At 46.0% G+C, this 18330-nt stretch overlaps 2 protein-coding genes and 1 long non-coding RNA gene across 5 annotated transcripts in view; 1 reads left to right on the top strand and 2 right to left on the bottom strand.

Moving 5' to 3' along the window:
* Nucleotides 1–1509, bottom strand: part of LOC113917242 — a 25270-nt gene extending 23761 nt beyond the window's left edge. For both annotated transcript variants that reach the window (XR_003518174.1, XR_003518175.1), the window contains exons 1-2: nt 1395–1509; nt 371–455 (exon numbers count right to left, since the gene is read on the bottom strand). This is a non-coding gene — a long non-coding RNA (uncharacterized LOC113917242). The remainder of the gene's footprint in view (nt 1–370; nt 456–1394) is intronic.
* Nucleotides 1497–8233, top strand: RPUSD3 (RNA pseudouridine synthase D3). 2 transcript variants are annotated; one of them, XM_027584917.2, is made up of 9 exons: nt 1497–1757; nt 2063–2202; nt 3033–3077; nt 3216–3315; nt 4044–4151; nt 4233–4317; nt 4540–4663; nt 6803–6942; nt 7729–8233. In XM_027584917.2, exons 1-9 carry the CDS (start codon nt 1633–1635, stop codon nt 7918–7920), a joined length of 1059 nt encoding a protein of 352 aa, XP_027440718.1. In that variant the 5' UTR covers nt 1497–1632; the 3' UTR covers nt 7921–8233. The 2 variants fall into 2 exon arrangements, with proteins under 2 accessions (XP_027440718.1, XP_027440719.1); XM_027584918.1 differs by lacking the exon at nt 6803–6942 and having other exon boundaries at nt 7729–7871.
* TTLL3 (tubulin tyrosine ligase like 3) overlaps nt 8231–18330 on the bottom strand; it is a 27982-nt gene continuing 17882 nt past the window's right edge. Inside the window, 5 exon segments of the mRNA XM_027584924.2 lie at nt 8231–10311; nt 10314–10443; nt 10446–10557; nt 10755–10995; nt 11699–12134. Of these exon segments, the coding sequence (XP_027440725.1) occupies nt 10226–10311; nt 10314–10443; nt 10446–10557; nt 10755–10995; nt 11699–12134 (1005 nt within the window). The 3' untranslated portion in view covers nt 8231–10225.

Raw genomic sequence — 18330 nt, 5'->3', positions numbered from 1 at the left:
GAATCAGATGCCCAACCGACTGAGCCACACAGGCGCCCCAGTTTTGGCAAATCTATAAAGTTATGTAACCACCATTTCTAGCATGCTGAAAAATTCCCTTATGCCCTTTCTAATCCCCATCCCCCAGCCATCCCAAGCTCCTGGCAACCCCTGACTCTTTTCTACCAATATAGTTTGCTTTTTCTAAAATGTCATGTAAGTGGAATCATATAGTCTTTCTTAAAAAAGTATTTCTACTTATTTTTATTTTAAAAATTTTGTTATTTAAAACATTTGATGAATCAGTCTTCCATATCTGGCTTCGATTTTTAAACCAGGTTTGCATGTGTGCATGTAGATGAAATATATCAATGAGATAAAAAAAACTTACACAATTCCAAAGGGTAAAAATCATTATTCATTTTCTCACTTCTGATCCCTTCTCCAGAAGCGAACATCATCTCATTTTTGTGTGTCTGTTCAGAAATGCAGACATAAAATGTAATAAATATATGTAAATCACATACACACACATATGCATCTTCTAGTCACACTGTCCTTTTCTTTAATACATATTTGGAGACTGTTTCATATCAGCACCTACAGATACACACATTCCTTAATTAATGGCTGTGTGGTATGGATATGCTACAATTCACTTAGCCAGTCCTTTGTTGATGAATTTAGGTTAATTTATTCTTTTCCTAATGCAAACAGTGAATTGAAAGTTACAGTGCTCTTAGTAAATAAATAAAATAATATACAGGTTGCATGTAACTTTTGTATAGTTGTAATTATAGGATAGAACCCATTTTGTTCCTCGCTTTTTTTTTTTTTTTTTTTACATAACATCTCATTTCTCCTGTTGTTCCCTGCCTCTGCCTCCCCTCCTCCCAATACCTTTTCCTCCTGGTGAATTCTATTAGTTGTTCACAACCCTTCCATCACAACGCATGCTGGGACTAGCTCCTCTCCCTTCACCCTCTCAGCACCTGCATAGGGTTTAGCAAGGTGGGTGGTGATGCCGTGATCTGTGTGCACTCGGTGATCTTGTGGGCAGGGCCTCAGTCTTGTTGATTTCTGTGTTTCCAGCTCAAAGATGCCAGGGTCTGGCATAGAGTTAGCATTTAAAAAATGTTTAATTGGTGACGTATTAGATTTATTTCCCCTACAGAGCTAATCTAGGACAGTATGTTTCCAGTTTTGAGATTTGTTTTGGTTTTGTTTTGATAAATAATGTTGTAGTAAATCTCATTCTCCCTCTGGCCTTCTTCTCCTTTTGGATTGATTATGCACCTTTTTTTGTTTGTTTGTTTTGTTTTTCCTTCTTCTCAATTTGCCTTACAAAATTGGGCACAACGGTGGTTTTTTTTGAAGTCAGAGGCTCCTACGAATTGGAATGGTAATCAGAGTACCTTAAACTTTCGTTCCTGTTTTGTCTTAAGAGACGTCCTCTGATCCCGAGTAAATTCCTTCTCAGCTCCGTGCCTCAATTTCCCCAAAAACACAGACGTGAAGTAAAGCCTTTTCTTCCTGGGCGAATGCGAAGCTCCGCCTTCTCAGGGCTCTGAGCCCGCCTGCTCGCTATTCCGATCGACAGGCAATCTGACCAATCAGCGCGCTGTAGCCGAGCGGGCCGGCCCTTCTGGACACATGCGCACTGTCTCTGTTCGGGAGATGGGTGGCTGTCGGGGTTTGGGCCGCTTCTGGGGTGGCTGGCGGCGGGGGCCGGGGGTCCACGCAGCGCCCGAGGCCGCAGGCTTTGGCACCGAAGCCGGGTGATTACGCCTCCCTCCGCCCCTTCGTGTGGTTGGGACGGTGGGGCCGGGTAAAGTGTGTGTGGGATCTGGAGTTAGGTAGGCGTGGGTGCTAATCCCGCCGCTACTCTGTGACCCTGAACTACTCGGTTTCTCTGAGCTTCAGTTCCCTCCTCTGCAACATGGGGCCAGTTGTTTTTTCGGGAAGCTCATCCAGGCATTTTGAGGCATTTGTAGGAGGTGGCAGGATTTAAGCTGTGTGGCGATAAGAATGGACACACATCAGGAAACAGTGATCTCCTTGTTGCTTACCCCACCTTTTCCAGACATCAGCTGCGACGTCGAGGATCCAGCAAACGGTCGGGGCCCCTGGGGCACCAGGCATTCCCGGGGCTGCTGCAGCTAGAGAACCTCAGTCGGGAGGGGCTGGTTGATGTGCTGAGGGCAGCCGTAGTGGACCAGAAAGGTGAGGGGTGAGAGGGGCAGCTGCACAGACATCTGGGAGGGGAGCCTTCTGGGGGCTGACTGGGCTCCCAACCAAAGCTTTTGGGGGTCATATCCTGGCTCTGCCTCCCACTAGTGGTATGACCTGGAATCAGCCACGTAATCTGTCTGAGCCTTAGCATCATGGCCATAGGGGTGTGAGGGTGCAAATAAAGAGAGCCTTGAACATAGTAGGCACTTGGTAATAATTGCTATAATAAATTATTTATGGACAAAACACAGGCTTTGAAGTCAGATCTAGGCTCTGTAATCAGCTTACTGTGTGACTTTAGGAAAATAATTCCTGTGAGCCCGAGTCTCCAGTGATTTATTAATTTTCTCAGCTATTTATTGAGCATAGGTTCTATTCCAGACACTGTTCCAGTTATACAGTGCTGAACAAGGTAAATACGGTTCCTGCTCTCAGGGAGCCAATGTTTTAGTGGGAGAAATGGATTAACCGGAAATAAATGAACAAGGTACCTACTACTGATCAGTGCTATGAATAAGACAGGGTGTTATAACTGTGTGGCAGACATTAGATTGGAGGTTCAGGCCTCTCTGGTAGTGACATTTGAGCCAAGAGGATATGAAAGAGCCAGAAAGGTGAAAATCTGGGACTAGGAAAGTCAAGCAAGTATAAAAGCCTAAAGTGGCAACAAGCTTAGCATATGCCAAGGACTGAAAGTTCAGTTTAGGGTTGTGGTTGATAATTCATGTCTGAGAGTTGTAGTGGGGCCAGTTGAATTGAGAAAGTATAAACTCTTAACTGCTGCTTTTGTGTCACTGATGCTCATATACTGTATGTTCTAGGACCTCTCGTGACGCTGAATAAGCCACCGGGTCTACCAGTGACAGGTATGGGCACGGGGCGGGAATGCAGTGGAACAGGGTTTGATGGCTCTGAGGGACGGGATAATGAAAAGAAGGAGATGGTGGCATGAAGCCAAAGGCCTCTGAGAGCAACTTGTACTTTTCCTTCTTTTTTTACCCCAGGAAAACCAGGGGAGTTGACGTTGTTCTCGGTGCTGCCAGAGCTGAGCCAATCCCTGGGGCTTAGAGATCGGGAGCTCCAGGTTGTCCAAGCATCTGGGAAGTAAGTGGTGGTGGTGGTGGGGGGGGTGATGGGAAGGTAGCAGGACAGGCCTCCATCTTGGGTGAGGGAACAGTTGCTTGGGAATAGGCTGAGACATTTTCCACAGGCTGGTTTGGGATAGAGGAAGGATGCAAGGAAGAGGAGGGAACGGACAGATCTGGGTTCAAATCCATGTGCACAAACTGTGATCTTAGGAAAAGCATGAACCTCACTGAGCCTCAGTTCCCTTAATCATAAAATAGAGCAAATCCTACCTATGCTCAGTGTGCAGTCACTTCTCCAATCCCATAATCACGGCAGGCATTGCTAGTTGATCCATGATATTCTTTACTCTAACTGCTGTCAATTAGAGCTAGTACTGGAGACGAAATATTTCTGAAATTCCACAAACTCATAGGCTTGTGGGGAGTTTAAATATTTATGAGCCAATATACACAAAATTTCTACTCTAGTGCCCGGTGCGTTGTAGGCATTCAGCAGTGGGTGGTAATTGTTACGACATTTGGCTTTAGCTCCTTGGGGACCAGGGGAGAATGAGAAACTCTTTAAATTATGTAGTCTTATTGTCAAACATGAGCAAGTCTTACTTGTTTCTCAGGAGGAAGTCTGGGTTATAGTTCTGGTGACTGTTTGGCCTTAAGCAGGTCTGTGTTCCTTCCGAGGGGTCTCCCTTTTTTGTGGGTGAGCCCAAGGGACTTTAACTTTTGTGATTTATCCTCTTTCCCCAGAGAGACCTCTGGGCTTGTACTCCTCTCCAGCTGCCCTCAGACAGCAAGCCGCCTCCAGAAGTTCTTCATCCACTCACGGAGAGCCCAGAGACCCACAGCCACCTACTGGTGAGAGGTGTCCGGAGGCTCCCGGGGCAGCAGGGGGGTCCTGGCAAGCCGTCCGGTGACCTCCTCCTGCCTCTTCCTCAGTGCTGTCACCGATGGGGTCCCAGCTTCTCCTGAGGGGCATATCCAAGTCGCTCTGAAGCTGGAACACACTGATGGCGTTGATCTAGTGAGTCATGGTCTGGGAGGGAACAGGAGGGGACTCTCCAAATATATTATCCCTACAGAGGACTCAAGGGTATAGACTTGGGGTGGGTGGCTCTCCTGTCCCCTAAGATAGGCAAGTGACCACTGCTTATACTCTGGCTCTATCTTTTGGGAGGAGCAGAGAGGGTCTGGGCGTAGCTCCAGATGTGTGTGAAGCTCGTTCATTCTTGGGCTGACGATACAGGTAATTCCAGTGAAGTCCCCATCCCGAAAGGACTTCCAAGAAGGTGTCAAGAGGACCCTCAGCCACTTCCATGTGGTGGCCAGGGGCGCTGGCTGTGCCCTGGTCCAGCTGCAGCCACTGACAGGTGGGTCTGGAACCCTGGCCAGCCTTCATGACTATTTGGCTGGGGGAAGCAAAGGGGGTGGGAGGAAGGTGGTGGTGTTAATGGCAGCTTGGGGAGCATTTGATGGATTCCAAGGGTAGAGCCCAGCTAGAGGAGACAGCGCTTCTGCTGCCAGTCTGATCATCATTCCTTTGTAGCCCATCTTTTTTTTTTTTTCTTAGTTGTTGGTCTCAGGATCTTCTCTTTGTCTTTGGTGTTCTGTGGTTTCACTGTGCTGAATCTAGGTGTGTGGGCTTAGTTTTATTTATCTTGCTTAGAATTCACTTTGCTTCCTGAATCTGAAAGTTAATATGCTTCATCAATCCAAGAAAGTTCTTTCTCTTCAAATGTTGCACCTCTTGCATTTTCTCTATTCTCTTCCTTTTGAATGCCTATGAGATGTGTCTGACCTTCTCATTCTACTTACTAAGTCTCTTTTCTTTCATATTTTTCATTTCTTCATCCCTGCTGCATTCTTGGTAATTTCTTTAGGTCTATTTTCCAGGTGAATAATTTTCTGTTCAGTTGGATCTAATCTGTCAGTTCAGCCCATCCGTTGACTGTATTTTTCTTCACTTCTAGAAGTTCTGTTTGGTTGTTTTACAAATAAAAATGGCCTTATATAGCATTTTTTTCTCATTATTTGTTCAGGTTAAATATACTGATACTGTATTTCTATATTTTCATTGTCTGAAATTCTGGAGGGCCTAATCCTATGATGTTTCATACTGACTCTCACACTCGGTAGATTGTTTCATTGCTCTGTGATTCAGGATTGTGAATTCAAGTTCAGCTGGGCCTTTATCTGTGGAAATCTTGTGTTGCTTCACTGTGGGTAGGGCCCTCAGGAGAGGTTTTGCCTTTGCTTCTGCCAAATGCCCCAGAGCTGTCACTGCTTCAGGATCTCCTTAAATATTAATGTCTCGGTTGGAAGTTCACAGATCACTCTGGTATTAATTTGGGTCCCAGGCCTGTGTGAGATCAGGCTCATGGTTGTGAATTCTTAGAGGAAAACTTCTTTATTCCCCTCGCCCACACCTAAGGTGATCATCTGCCTTCATTGGTGGCTGGCTTTTTCTCCTGGTTCACCCCTTCACTGAAGATACAGCCCTTCTAGGATTTCATCTGGGTACCAAGGCCTCAGCCCTGGCCCCTAGGTAGCTATTTAAACCAAAGACCCCTGGATACCAAGATTTGCAGCATCCCTAGAATAGATGAAACATTGGCTCTTGTGTGCTGTGGATTTGTTTTCCATTGGTTTTGGTCTTGGGGACTTTACTTTCCTATGCCTGGCTGCATATTTGAAAGAATGATTATTATATTTTTCTGGTGTTTCCAGGTGGTTTATAGAGAGTTTTTAGATTATCCAGTCCACCATATTGCCAGACATGGAAGCAGAGTACAGCTCCTGGGTTTGAATCCCAGCCTGTGGTCCTGGGCAAGTCACTTCTTTTTGAGCTTCAGTTTTCTGTGTGTAAGATGGGAATGATGATAGGACCCGCCTTATTGGGCTGCCATGAGGATTAAATAAATTTACATATGTGAAGCACTTTGTACCATGCCTAGCACATAGCCCCCCATTCCTGTCTTTGTCATGTTTCCCAAAAACCTGTTCAAATTGGGGTAAGCCAAAAACAGGGAATGTATTGGCTCCCATACCTTAAAGTTTAGGTGTTGTTAGATCTAGAGGCTCAGAGGATGTCCTCTGGAACTCTTTCTCCATTTCTTTTTGCCTCCTGCATGTTGGCTTTTCCCTCCCACAGGCTCTCCTCTGGGCAAGGTAGAGATGGCCAGGGGCTCTGGCAGCTCTAGGCCTGCACCCCACCAGTTTAATACCCTAGGAGGAAAAAGCATTCCTTATTTCCAGTAGCTTCAGCAGTAAATTCGGGGTTGTATCTCTTTATGAGCGAATCCCACAGGCCAGGTGGTTTGATGGTTATGACTGTGCTGATCTGGTCTTGCACTTGGAGGCAGGGGCAGGAGCATTGACCTCACTGAAACCACATGCCTGGGGAATGGAAGTGCGGTGGTGGTGTTTCCCCAGAGGAAAGGAGGAGGGATAATCCTGGGTGGGACAGAAAGAGCAGCTGCCCACCATTTGTCCTGTCTCCTGTCCCCCAGTGTTCCCCAGTCAGCTGCAGGTACACATGGTACTACAGCTGTGCCCTGTGCTTGGGGATCACACATACTCTGCCTGTGTGGGCACTGTCCTGGGCCAGCGCTTTCTCCTGCCAGCCAAGAGCACCAAGCCCCAAAGACAGGTACCCACACCCACCTATCTGCTGTTTCTGGGGGTGGGCTGTGAAGTGAGGATGGGCAGCGCCTTCAGACATTAGCTGTGAAGTCTGGGACTTCCTTCCAAGGCTATCTATAGTCCTGTCTTACCGTGTGGCCTTGAGCAAGTAACATCCCCTCTCTTAGGCCTCCTTCTGCCCATCTGTTCAATAAGGGACTTGAACTGGCTGATTTCTCAAGGCCCTTTTAAATCTGTTCTTTAAGTCCCTGGTATAAGGGCTAAACGTAATTGTGTGTGTGTGTTAGGGTAACTCTGTCTGCTCTAACAGAGTAACCCCAAAGTCCCAGAGTTTAACACAATAGTTTCCCTCCACATTAAATCTAATGAATGGGGGTGGGGCAGGGGTGGGCTTGACTCCAAGCACTCAGGGAGTCAAGGGACAGAAACAGCCAGCAGATGAAGGGAAACAGTGCAGTGCAGGTCCGTGTGGGAGGTTTTCACAAGCCAGGTCTGGAAGTGGCATATACTTGCCCTCCTGTTCCATTGGCTAAAACTAGCACATGGCCTCACCAAACTGCAAGAGGGACTCAGAAATATTTAGCTGTGTGCCAGGTGGGAACTGATTTGGTGAACCCTAGCTAGTCTCTGCCATAGTGTGACAGTATGTGTGAGTGTGTGTGTAGAGAAGAAATGAGTAAGAAACTATGGACATGGAGGGAGGGAGGAAGTACATGCCTTACTTCCATTTTGGTTAGAGCGAGCTGGTTGGAACTCAACCTGGCTGAATGCTGACATGCCTCTCCCACCTCAGGTTCTGGATGAAGCCCTCCTCAGACGCCTCCACCTGACCCCCGCCCAGGCTGCCCAGCTGCCCTTGCATCTCCACCTGCATTGTCTCCATCTTCCAGGCATGAGGCCCAGGGAGGCCCCCATGAAGCTTCTGGCACCCCTGCCCTCTTATTTCTCCAGGACCCTACAGTGCCTGGGACTCCACCAACAATAGTCCTCTTTCTGTTCCTTCTGTTTCCACTGGAAAGCAGTGGGGAAGGGGGAGGGGGCGTAAGGATGAACCTACGATATCAGGCTTGAGGAGAATGAGGTCAGTGCGCAACATGCACTAAGGCCATGCTTTAAGATCCTGGGCTCTGCATTCGGACAAACCTAAGATCAAAGCCTGGCTAGGCCATTTGCTGTACGGTATCAGGCAAATGACTTCATCTCTCTGGACGTGAGTTAATAAAAGTACCTACCTCATAGTGTGGTTTTGAGGATTTGCTGAGAAAGTAAACATTTATCATGGAGCATGCTTTCTGCTGAGTTCAGTATATGGTCTTTTTATTTGGCTGTTTCTGTCCCAGTTCTAGCTGAGAGGAAATGTCTGATTTTTTTGTTGTCGTTCAATTGTGGTAAAATACACATAGCAAAATTTACCATCTTAACCATTTTTAAGTGAACAGTTCAGTGGCATTAAGTACATTCACATTGTGGTGCAACCGTCACATCCCATCATCTTGAAGAACTGAAACTCTGCCCCATTAAACACTGATGCCCCATCCGCTCCTCTCAGCCCCCAGTAGCCGCCATTCTCCTCTGTCACTACAAATCTGACTACTCTGGGGACTTCATATAAGTGAAGATCTTAGATCTTTTACTTGAAAAAATTGTGAAATATATCAAACATACAAAGAGTACCTAAATAGCTCTGTGATTTAAAGAATAATTACAAGGTGACACTCATAACCACCACTCAGGGCACGAAATAGAAACATGCCTCTCCTTCCTTGTTAGGGTAGCAGTTCTCAACGCTGGCCCCATAGTAGAACCCCCTCAGCGAAGCTTTAAAAAAGCCCCTTCCTACCCTGGGATGCTGCACCCCAAAGATACCAATTTTATCAGTCTGGGATGGAGATCCTGACACCAATCTTTTTTAAAGCTCCCGAAGGGGTTCTATTATTCAGTCTAGGTTGGAACCCCCTCCCCTGACATGGGAGCTTTCCTTGCTTAAGTTTTTCCACATACATACACATCCCTAAATAATGTATTTTGTTTTGCCCAATTCTGAAGTTTCCATAAATGGAGTCATGCCATACATACATATATATATTCTTTCGTGATTTGTTTTTGTCCCATGCCATGAAGTGCATCTGTGATGTATGGTGGGTTTGAATTCCAGTGCATGACTATACCAGTTTATCCATTCTACTGTTAATGTCATCATTCAGCTGTTAGCACAACACTGGTGTGAACCTGCTTGTATGCATTTCCTGGTTCAGTTATGCAAGAGATGCGGTCAGAGTATATGTATCTTCACTTGACTAGTGTATTAGTTTCCCAGGACTGTTGTAACAAAATTAGCACAACTTGTGTGGTTTAAAATAACAGAAACTGAAGCTCCGTAGCTCAGGGCTTAGAGCACTGGTCTTGTAAAATAACAAACTGATTTTCCCAGAGATCTGTTTGGAGGCCCGAAGTCTGAGATGAAGGTGTCTACAGGGCAGTGTCCTCTGAAGCCTCTGGGGATGACTCCTTGCCTCTTCCAGCTTCTGGTGGCTGCAAGCTTTGACTCACGGCTGCATCACATCAGTCTGCCTTCACCTTCACGTGGTCTTCTGGTGTCTGTGTCTTCTCTTACCAGGACACTTGTCATCGGATTTAGGGCCCACCTGGATAATCCGGAGTACTCTCATCTCAAGATCTTTAACTTAATCACATCTATGAAGACCATTTTTCCAAAGAAAGTTATTCACGGGTTCCAGGCAGGTGTATCTTTTGGGGGAGGGAAGGCTACCATTCAACTCACTATAACTAAGAAATACCAAAGTTTTTCAAATGGGTGTGGCTGGTTGGGTATTTCCTTTCTAGGCGACCATGGCCCCTTGCTGAGGAAGGGACAGACCAACTCCCTCTGGAGAAGGGCTGGTGCTTAGGCAAGGTCCATCCTTGCCCCATCTCACGTTGTAAATCTGATGCCCGTTGGATGTCACTCTGCTGCCAGCCCAGGTTCTCCCCTGGGCTTGGGGCTTGGGGATCTCCCAGTGGTGAGCAGTCTGGCAATATGTCCTAGCCTTCTCACTGCCACATGATCTTGCACAAGCCATGTCTCCTTGTTCAGACTCAGTTTCTTCATCTACAAAGTGAGGCTTTATCCCCCAATCCAAGATCTGAGATGCCAGAGAGTCCCTGCATAGGAAGCCCCATGTCTGTCGCCAGGGGGTGGAATTCTGGCCCTTTGCTTTGTGGAGAGGTTGCTGATGGCCTCTAGCTCTCATTCTGGACTTTGGGGTATAGGGCCCCAGCCTACCCTCTCTTCACCCTCCAATGGAAATGGAGCCAAGCCCAGGATACTTTACTTGCTCCTTTTTATTTGGCATTGCATCCGGGATAGGGGCAGTGAGGACCGAAGCAAGGGCTTCTCTAGCCTCACATCCCCCATGCCCCCTAGCCCCTGGTATGCATTGATAAAGGGCAGGGGTCCTGGAAGGCTCAGTGTCTTCATGAGGCATGCCTCAGCCTTGGGTTTGTCACAGAGTCTGATCTTGAACTTGCCTTTGGTCTTGATCTTCCTGTGGGTGCTAGGAAGATTTCCAACTTCGAAGGATAGAGGCCACAGGGCACCTCCAGGATGGGAACCACGAAGGCGCTGCGGGGCAAGAGCCTCGGTGTGAAAGGGGGGAAGAGGTGGAAGAGATGATCAGGAAATCTGTTCAGGAAGGGGGTTCTGAGGACAAAAGCCCTTCCCCTGGGGCTCCAGCCAGCCTGGGACCTGCCCTTGCCTGGGCCCTCCAGCCCTGACCCCAGAGCCCAGGATTCAGCACTGCCCACCAGGGTGCCAGTCACAGCTCAAGGCCCACCTTTCTTGGTTTCAGGACACTGGATGCCAACTTGAGCTCAGGGTTAGGCGGGAAGGAAATCAAAACCTTGGCAGTAGGTAGAGTCATCAAGGCCTTGCCTGTGGTCGACAGGGCCTTAGAGCCCACCAACTTGCTGTGTTGCAGTCTGAGGACCCGCCCCTGGGATCGGAGCACATGGGGAGAAGACAGCCGGGCCTTGGTGTGGAGGCTGGGGAAGTGGTAAGGGGCTGTGGGAGCAAAAGGGGCCATGAGGGCCTGGGGAGGGTCCAAGGCCAACCAGCTGCCCCTCAAGGAGAGCGTGGAGGGTGGGGAGGTGGGGGAAGATGAGGGCTGGGGTGTGAGGTGGCAGATGGAGCCCTCCCAGTTCCTCCTCCAGAGGCCGTGGGAAGAACACAGGATTTGGAGTCCAACAGACCTGGGCCTGCATCCCAGCTCTGCCCCTTCTAAGATGTGCAACCTCGGGCAACTTCCTTAAACTTCCTGATACCTCGGCTGGAAAATGGGGATAATAGCACCTACCTTGCTAGGTCGTGAGGACTAAAGGAGCTGGTTAGGTAGCGGCAGAGTGCAAACTGTTAAGTGCTGTACAAACATTAGCTCCTTTCCCCCAGAGGCAACTCTGCATGGAGGCAAAGGCAGAATACTGCAGCAGGAAAAGCTTGGACTCTGGAGAGAGATGGGCCTGGGACTGAGTCCTGGCATCTGAAGTAAGTCCAACTGCCTTGCGGGGCGGCTACTTTGGAGGGAACAATACTCATTTGGTCACACATTTTTAAAAAATGCTTTGTAAGTGGTGGCTTTTCCTTGCTACTGGTGTCTTTTTGGTGGGGCTATGGTGGGGGTGCAAATCCAGGTGGTTAGGAGGCGGGGCTTGGAGAGCAAGAAGAAATTGCCTTGGGACCCTGGGGTGTTTTGGGGGAATGGTCTTACCCAGGGCCTGGGGGTTCTTCAGACTCAATGGCAATCTGTTCAAGGGGTGGAGCTGCCTGTCCGCACTAGCAAGGGTCATGGTGAAAATGCAGCCCATCCTGGTGCTGGGGGGCTCCCACTTCCGGAGATTGGGGTTGACCAGGGCTGTGGCACTTTTCGCCTTGCCTTTCTTCCCCTTTCCAGGGGCCGAGGTGGGGGCAGTGGAGGCTGGCTTCTCAGTGTGCCCCGGGCTCCTGGCCCCAGCAACTTTCCTAGGAGCTGACCTGTGGGTAAGGGTCCCCAAGTCCTTGCCTTCCCCAGAGCCTCTCTGGGTCAGCAGGTGAGGGAGTGCTGGGCGGACCCCCATCCGCCGGTGACACATTGCCAGGGGCTTCTTGATGGTGGAGCCCTCTACTAGGAGCCGGATACCCACATACTGGGGTACCTCCACGGCAGGCTGTGGGAAAGAAGAGGAGATGAGGCCTGTTCAGACAGTGATGCTGGAATCGTAGGCCCGAAGGAATCAGGGCAAAGATAGATGGGATTAATTTCTGGGCTAAGAAACAGGAAGCCCACCTCTGTCCTCTAAGGAGTCTGGCTCCGTTGGCCTGAATCAGTACCTAGAAAGTCACAGAGTCCCTGGGATTAGTAACCCAGTGGAGTCAAGGAGTCTTAGCCATGCTACCACCAGCACCCCCTACCCTTTGCCCTCCCCTAAGCTCTCCCAGCCCCTGCTAGAATGTGAATGGCTCTGCTCCACAAGCCACTGCTGATGGACAGCTTCCTGAGTTAAGCCAGATTCTCTGCAGACAGAATTTGAGTTATGCCACCCAGACAGATAAGAGGCTTGGGGACTGCCTGGAGCCCTGCATGAACCCATTATGGGGAAGCAGAAATTAAGAGCCTTAATGAAGGCATTCGACTAAGAGAATGAAGTAGCAAATTTGCAGAAGGAGGCAGAGAAAAAGGTTCAAAAAAGGAGCTCCTGTATGACTTTCACAATTTTCACAATATTAAGCCAGCTGTACATCCTGTAGCTAGGCTCCAGGAGAGCCCCCTGTGTCTTGCTAATGACCCCCTTTTAACCTTGAGCTACTTTGAGGTATTTTCTGTGTCAACAAAGGATCCTGATTAGAATCTATCTAACCATCAGAGTCACTTGAAGCTTGTTAAAAATACAAATATCAGAGCTCCCACAAAGACCAACTGATAAGAGGCAAGAATCAAAACTGGGTATCAAAACAGGTCAGTGAAAAGGATGACAGGAAAATGTGTCATGTGCACATAGCCTAGACATCACTTTACAAAGTAAGTTATCATCGCAAGAGGGAGGATCCAACTTACAATAGAGAGATCTGGTAGCCGCCACCTTAACCCCGTGGCCAGACTTAGCATCACTAATCAGGAGATACTCCAACAGTGTGTGCCTTGTGATACCATATGGGATACCCAGCATCACCTCTCAAGTGTTCTTGCCAAAAATGTTTAACCTGAACCTCATCAAGCTGTTTGGTCTAACTTTAGTTTATAGGACATTGAGATAACAGAAGAACAAGCTAAAAAGCACCACGAAGAAAAAATCAGATAAATCCAGAATGTGGGACAGTTCTACAAAACAACCAGCTTGGTCCCTTCAAAAGATCCAAACAAACTATGGGGCGGGGGGGGGGGGGGGGGGGGGGGGGGGGGGCGGAGCAGTGCCACTGCCCTAGATTAAAAGAGATTAAAGAGCACCCAAAGGAATACAAACCTGTAATAAATGTAATCAAGGAAGTGAAAGACCTGTACATTGAAAACTAAGATACTGATGAAAAAAACTGAAGACACAAATAAATGGAAAGATACTCTGTGCTCATGGATTGGAAGAATTAATGTTACTAAAATGTCCACATGACCCAAAGCAATCTACAAATTCAATGCAATCTCTTTCAAAATTCCAATGGCATTTTTCACAAAAATAGAAAAAACAATTCTAAATCTTATATGGAACCACAAAAGACCCTGCACAGTCCAAACAATTTTGTTTAAGATTTTTATTTTTAAGTCATCTCTATACCTAACATGGGGCTCGAACTCAGGACCCTGAGATCAAGAGTCATACACTGCACCGACTAAGCCAGCCAGGAGCCCCCAAACCAATTTTGAGAAAGAAGAACAAAGCTGGAAGCATCACACTCACTGACTTCAAACTATAATACAAAGCTGTAGCAATCAAACAGTATGGTACTGGCATAAAAACAGACACCTAGATTAATTGAACAGAATACAGAGCTGCCCAGAAATAAACCCACACATACAAGGTGAATTAATTTATGACAAAGGAGGTATAAATATTCAGTGGGGAAAGGACAATCTCTTCAATAAATGGTGCTGGGAAAACTGGAAGCCACATTCAAAAGAATGAACCCAGACCACTATCTATAACACACACAAAAACCAACTCAAAATGGATTAAAGTGAATTTAAGACCTGAAACCATAAAACTCCTAGAAGAAAACACAGGCAATACTAAGCTCCTTGACATCAGTCTTGGCAAGGATTTTTTGGATTTGATACGAAAAGCAAAGGTAAAAAAAGCAAAAATAAACACATGGGACTACATCTAACTAAAAAGCTTCTGCACAACAAAGGAAACCATCAACAAAGTAAAAAGGCAACCTGCCAAATAGGAGAAAATATTTGCAAATCATATATCTGATAAGGGGTTTATATCTAAAATATATAAAGAACTCCTACAACTCAATGGCAAAAACACAAATAATCTGATTTAAAAATGGGCAGAGGATATGAACAGACATTTTTCCAAAGATGACAGACAGATGGCCAACAGGCACATGAAAAGGTGCTCAACATCACTAATCATGGGGGAAATCCAAGTCAAAACCATAATGGCATATCACCTCACATGTGTTAGAATGGCTATTTTCAAAAAGGTAAGAAACAACAAGTGTTGGTAAGGGTGTGAAGAAAAGGGAACCCTTGTGAGCTGTTAGTGAGAATATAAATTGGTGCAGCCACTGTGCAAGATAGTATGGAGGGGTGCCTGGGTGGCTCAGTTGTTAAGCGTCTGCCTTCGGCTCAGGTCATGATCCTGGGGTACTGGGATCGAGCCCCACATCGGGCTCCCTGCTCCGCGGGAAGCCTGCTTCTCCCTCTCCCACTCCCCCTGCTTGTGTTTCCTCTCTCACTGTCAAATAAATAAATAAAATATTAAGAAAAAAAAAAGATAGTATGGAGCTTTCTCAAAAAATTAAAAAAAAAAAAACTACCACATGATCCACCAATTCCACTTCTGAGTATTTATCCGAAAGGGAAAAAAATTACTAACTTGAATAAATAATCTGCACCCCCATGTTCATGGCAGTATTATTTATAACAGCCAAGACATGGAAGCAACATAAGTGTCCATCAATGGATGAATGAATACAGAAAATGTGTCTGTCTGTTTAGCTAGCTAGCTATCGTGGAATATTATTTAGACATAAAACAGAAGGAAATCTTGCCATTTGTGACAAAATGGCTGGGCTTTGAGGGCATTATGCTAAGTGAAATAAGTCAGGAAGAAAGACAAATATCTCATGATGTAAATTAAATGTGGAATCTAAAATAAAAACAAAAACAAAACCCAAAACTCTGAACTCATAGATAGACAACAGATTAGTAGTTGCCAGAGGCAGTGGGCGAAATGGATGAAGGGGGCCAAAAGGTACAAACATCCAGTTATAAAATAAGCAAACCACGGGAGTGCCTGGGTGGCTCAGTCAGTTAAGTGGCTGACTCTTCATTTCGACTCAGGTCATGATCTCAGGGTTATAAGACTGAGCCCCTGGTCAGGCTCCGTGCTGGGCATGGAGCCTGCTTAAGATTCTATCTCTCCCTCTCCCTCTGGCCCTCCCCACCCTGCTCTCTCTCTCTCCCTCTCTAAAAAAAAAAGTAAATCATAGATGTAATGTACAGCATGGTAACTATAGTTAATACTGTACTGCATATTTGAAAGTTGCTAAGGGAGTAAATCTTAAAAGTTTTCATCAGAAGAAAATAAAATTATAACTATGTGTGGTAATGGATGTTAACTAGAATTATTGTGGTCGTCATTTCACAACATATACAAATATCGAATATATACATATACAAATATTGTATACTTTAAGTGAATATAATACTGCATGTCAATTACACCTCAATAAGAAAAAAACTTCAGAGGGGCGCCTGGGTGGCTCAGTCGCTAAGCGTCTGCCTTCGGCTCAGGTCATGATCCCAGGGTCCTGGGATCGAGCCCCACATCGGGCTCCCTGCTCTGTGGGAAGCCTGCTTCTCCCTCTCCCACTCTCCCTGCTTGTGTTCCCTCTCTCGCTGTGTCTCTCTGTCAAATAAATAAATAAAATCTTTAAAAAAAAAAAAAGAAAAAAACTTCAGAGAGATCTAAGTCCTTTAAAGCAGCTACAGATCTTTTAAGCATCCCAAAGTATACATACAGGTCTTATGTTTAAATCTTTAATACATTTTAAGTTAACAGGGAGGGTATAGGCACTCTGTTAATAGTAGAGCTTCTATAATTGTGAGGGCTGTTGCCCTACAGCAGCCTCATAGGGAGAAGAGTTCTAAGACTTGTGGATATGGATTTTGTGTAATAGAATAGATTATAAATTGATACCTAAGAAACCCACAATGTTTTTACAAATATCCACTTGAACTGAAAGGGACAGATACAATATGAAATGAAAAAGGCTTTTGTATCTTCAAATTTCTATGAGCAGGTAACAGACTAAGAACTATTGAGGATGTTCATGGAAAAGGAAGGATGATTCAGGGCTGAACTGAGATCCCAATGGATGGAAGCAAGAGCCATGGAGAACTCCTAGTAAGTAACAACGGGTCTTAATAGCAAAACTGGAAACATGAGGCAGGCTAGATTTCAGAGTTGTTATGGACCAGTGCTTCCTGTGTACCTCCTACCCTGCCTCAATGCCAAGTGTGTATCTTGATTACACGTTAGTTTAAAAAAACAAAAACAGGGGCACCTGGGGGGCTCTGTCCACTGAGTGTCTGATTCTTGATTTGGGCTTGGGTTGTGGTCTTGGGGTTGTGGGATTGAGCTCCGCATCAGGCTCCATACTAGGCTCCACACTCAGTGCAAAGTCTGCTTGAGAATCTCTCACTCTCTCTCTCCCTCTGTCCCTCCCCCTGCTCATGCTCTCTCTCTCTCTAAAATAATTAAATTCTTTAAAAGATTATAAAAAACAAAAACAAATAAACTATAAAATTTGGGGGGCACAACTAGGACATCTGAAAAATGCAGATTTATAATCCCTAAACCAGACATTTCAGATCAATCTCTGGGGTGTGGCTTCCTGACACCTGTATCTTTGGAAAGCTTGCCAGGTGATTCTGGCCTCTGAACCAGCATTTGGGAACCATTGTGCTAGAACATTCCCTTCTCCCTTGGTTTTGTCTTATTTTCCTGCCCTTATATTTCTTCACTTACATTTGATTTTTAAGATTTATTTATTTATTTGACAGAGAGGGAGAGCAAGTGCATGCAGAAGCAGACAGAGCGGCTGGCAGGCAGAGGGAGAAGCAGCCTCCCCGCTGAGCAGAGAGCCTGGGATCATGATCCTAGCAAAAGGCAGATGCTTAACTGAGTGAGCCACCCAGGCACCCCATGTTTTTGTTTTTGTTTAAGATTTTATTTGTCAGAAAGAGAGAGCACAAGCGGGGGGAGAAGCAGGCTTCTCGCCGAGCAGGGAGCCCGATGTGGGACTCAATCCCAGGACCCTGGGATCATGACCTGAGCCGAAGGCAGCTGCCTAACTGACTGGGCCCCCCAGGTGCCCTTCACTTATGTTTTTTGAAACCAAAGTGCCGATATTAATTTATGAACAGTAACAGTGACAAAGACCAGGACACTTGGGTCATGTGATCTGCACGTTCTCTACCTGTGGCCAAACTTTGGTAGAAGCTGAATCCTAATCAGAATGATACTTAGGATTAGGGTACTTAATTTAACTGCCACCAGAGATTACTTGCAGAGTTCAGAAACCCTTGAAATTGGTCTTCTGACTGATTTTTAAAAATCTTATTCTATTCCAATAAGTAGACTCAAATCTCTTTCTGGAACAAGGGGAGTAAAATTATTACAAAAGTATTAAAATAATAATAATAATAACAACAACAGCAGCAGCAGCAGCTTCCACTGACTCTTACTGTATTTTCAGGCATTGTATGTGATGCCATCGTCAAACACCCGACAACCTTATTAGGTAGTAACAATAGCTAAAACCTGCAGCACTGACTATGTTCGGGCGTTGTTCTGAAGGGCTTTACTTATGTCAACTCACTTAATTATCACAACCTTATGAGGTAGGGACTATCTGCAGTCCTGTTTTACAGATGAGAAAACTGAGTGCCCCAGGGGTCAGGAAATTGTCCAAAGCCACACAGCTCATAATTACTGAGCAGGAATTTGAACCCAGGGAGGTTTTGCTTTTAACACTTTGCTATATGACTCTCCAGAAATATGATCCACATGTATATTTTTGTTGTTGTTAGTGTTACAATTAATTTTTTTTAACTCCAGTGTAGTTAACATACAGTGTTATATCAGTTTCAGGTATACAATATAGCAATATAGCGATTCAACACTTCCACGGATC

Source organism: Zalophus californianus, chromosome 1 (genome assembly GCF_009762305.2).
Source record: "Zalophus californianus isolate mZalCal1 chromosome 1, mZalCal1.pri.v2, whole genome shotgun sequence".
Classification (NCBI taxonomy): domain Eukaryota; kingdom Metazoa; phylum Chordata; class Mammalia; order Carnivora; family Otariidae; genus Zalophus; species Zalophus californianus.
The sequence above is the reverse complement of the archived record's forward strand: the minus strand, read 5'-3'. Positions and strand labels throughout refer to the sequence as shown.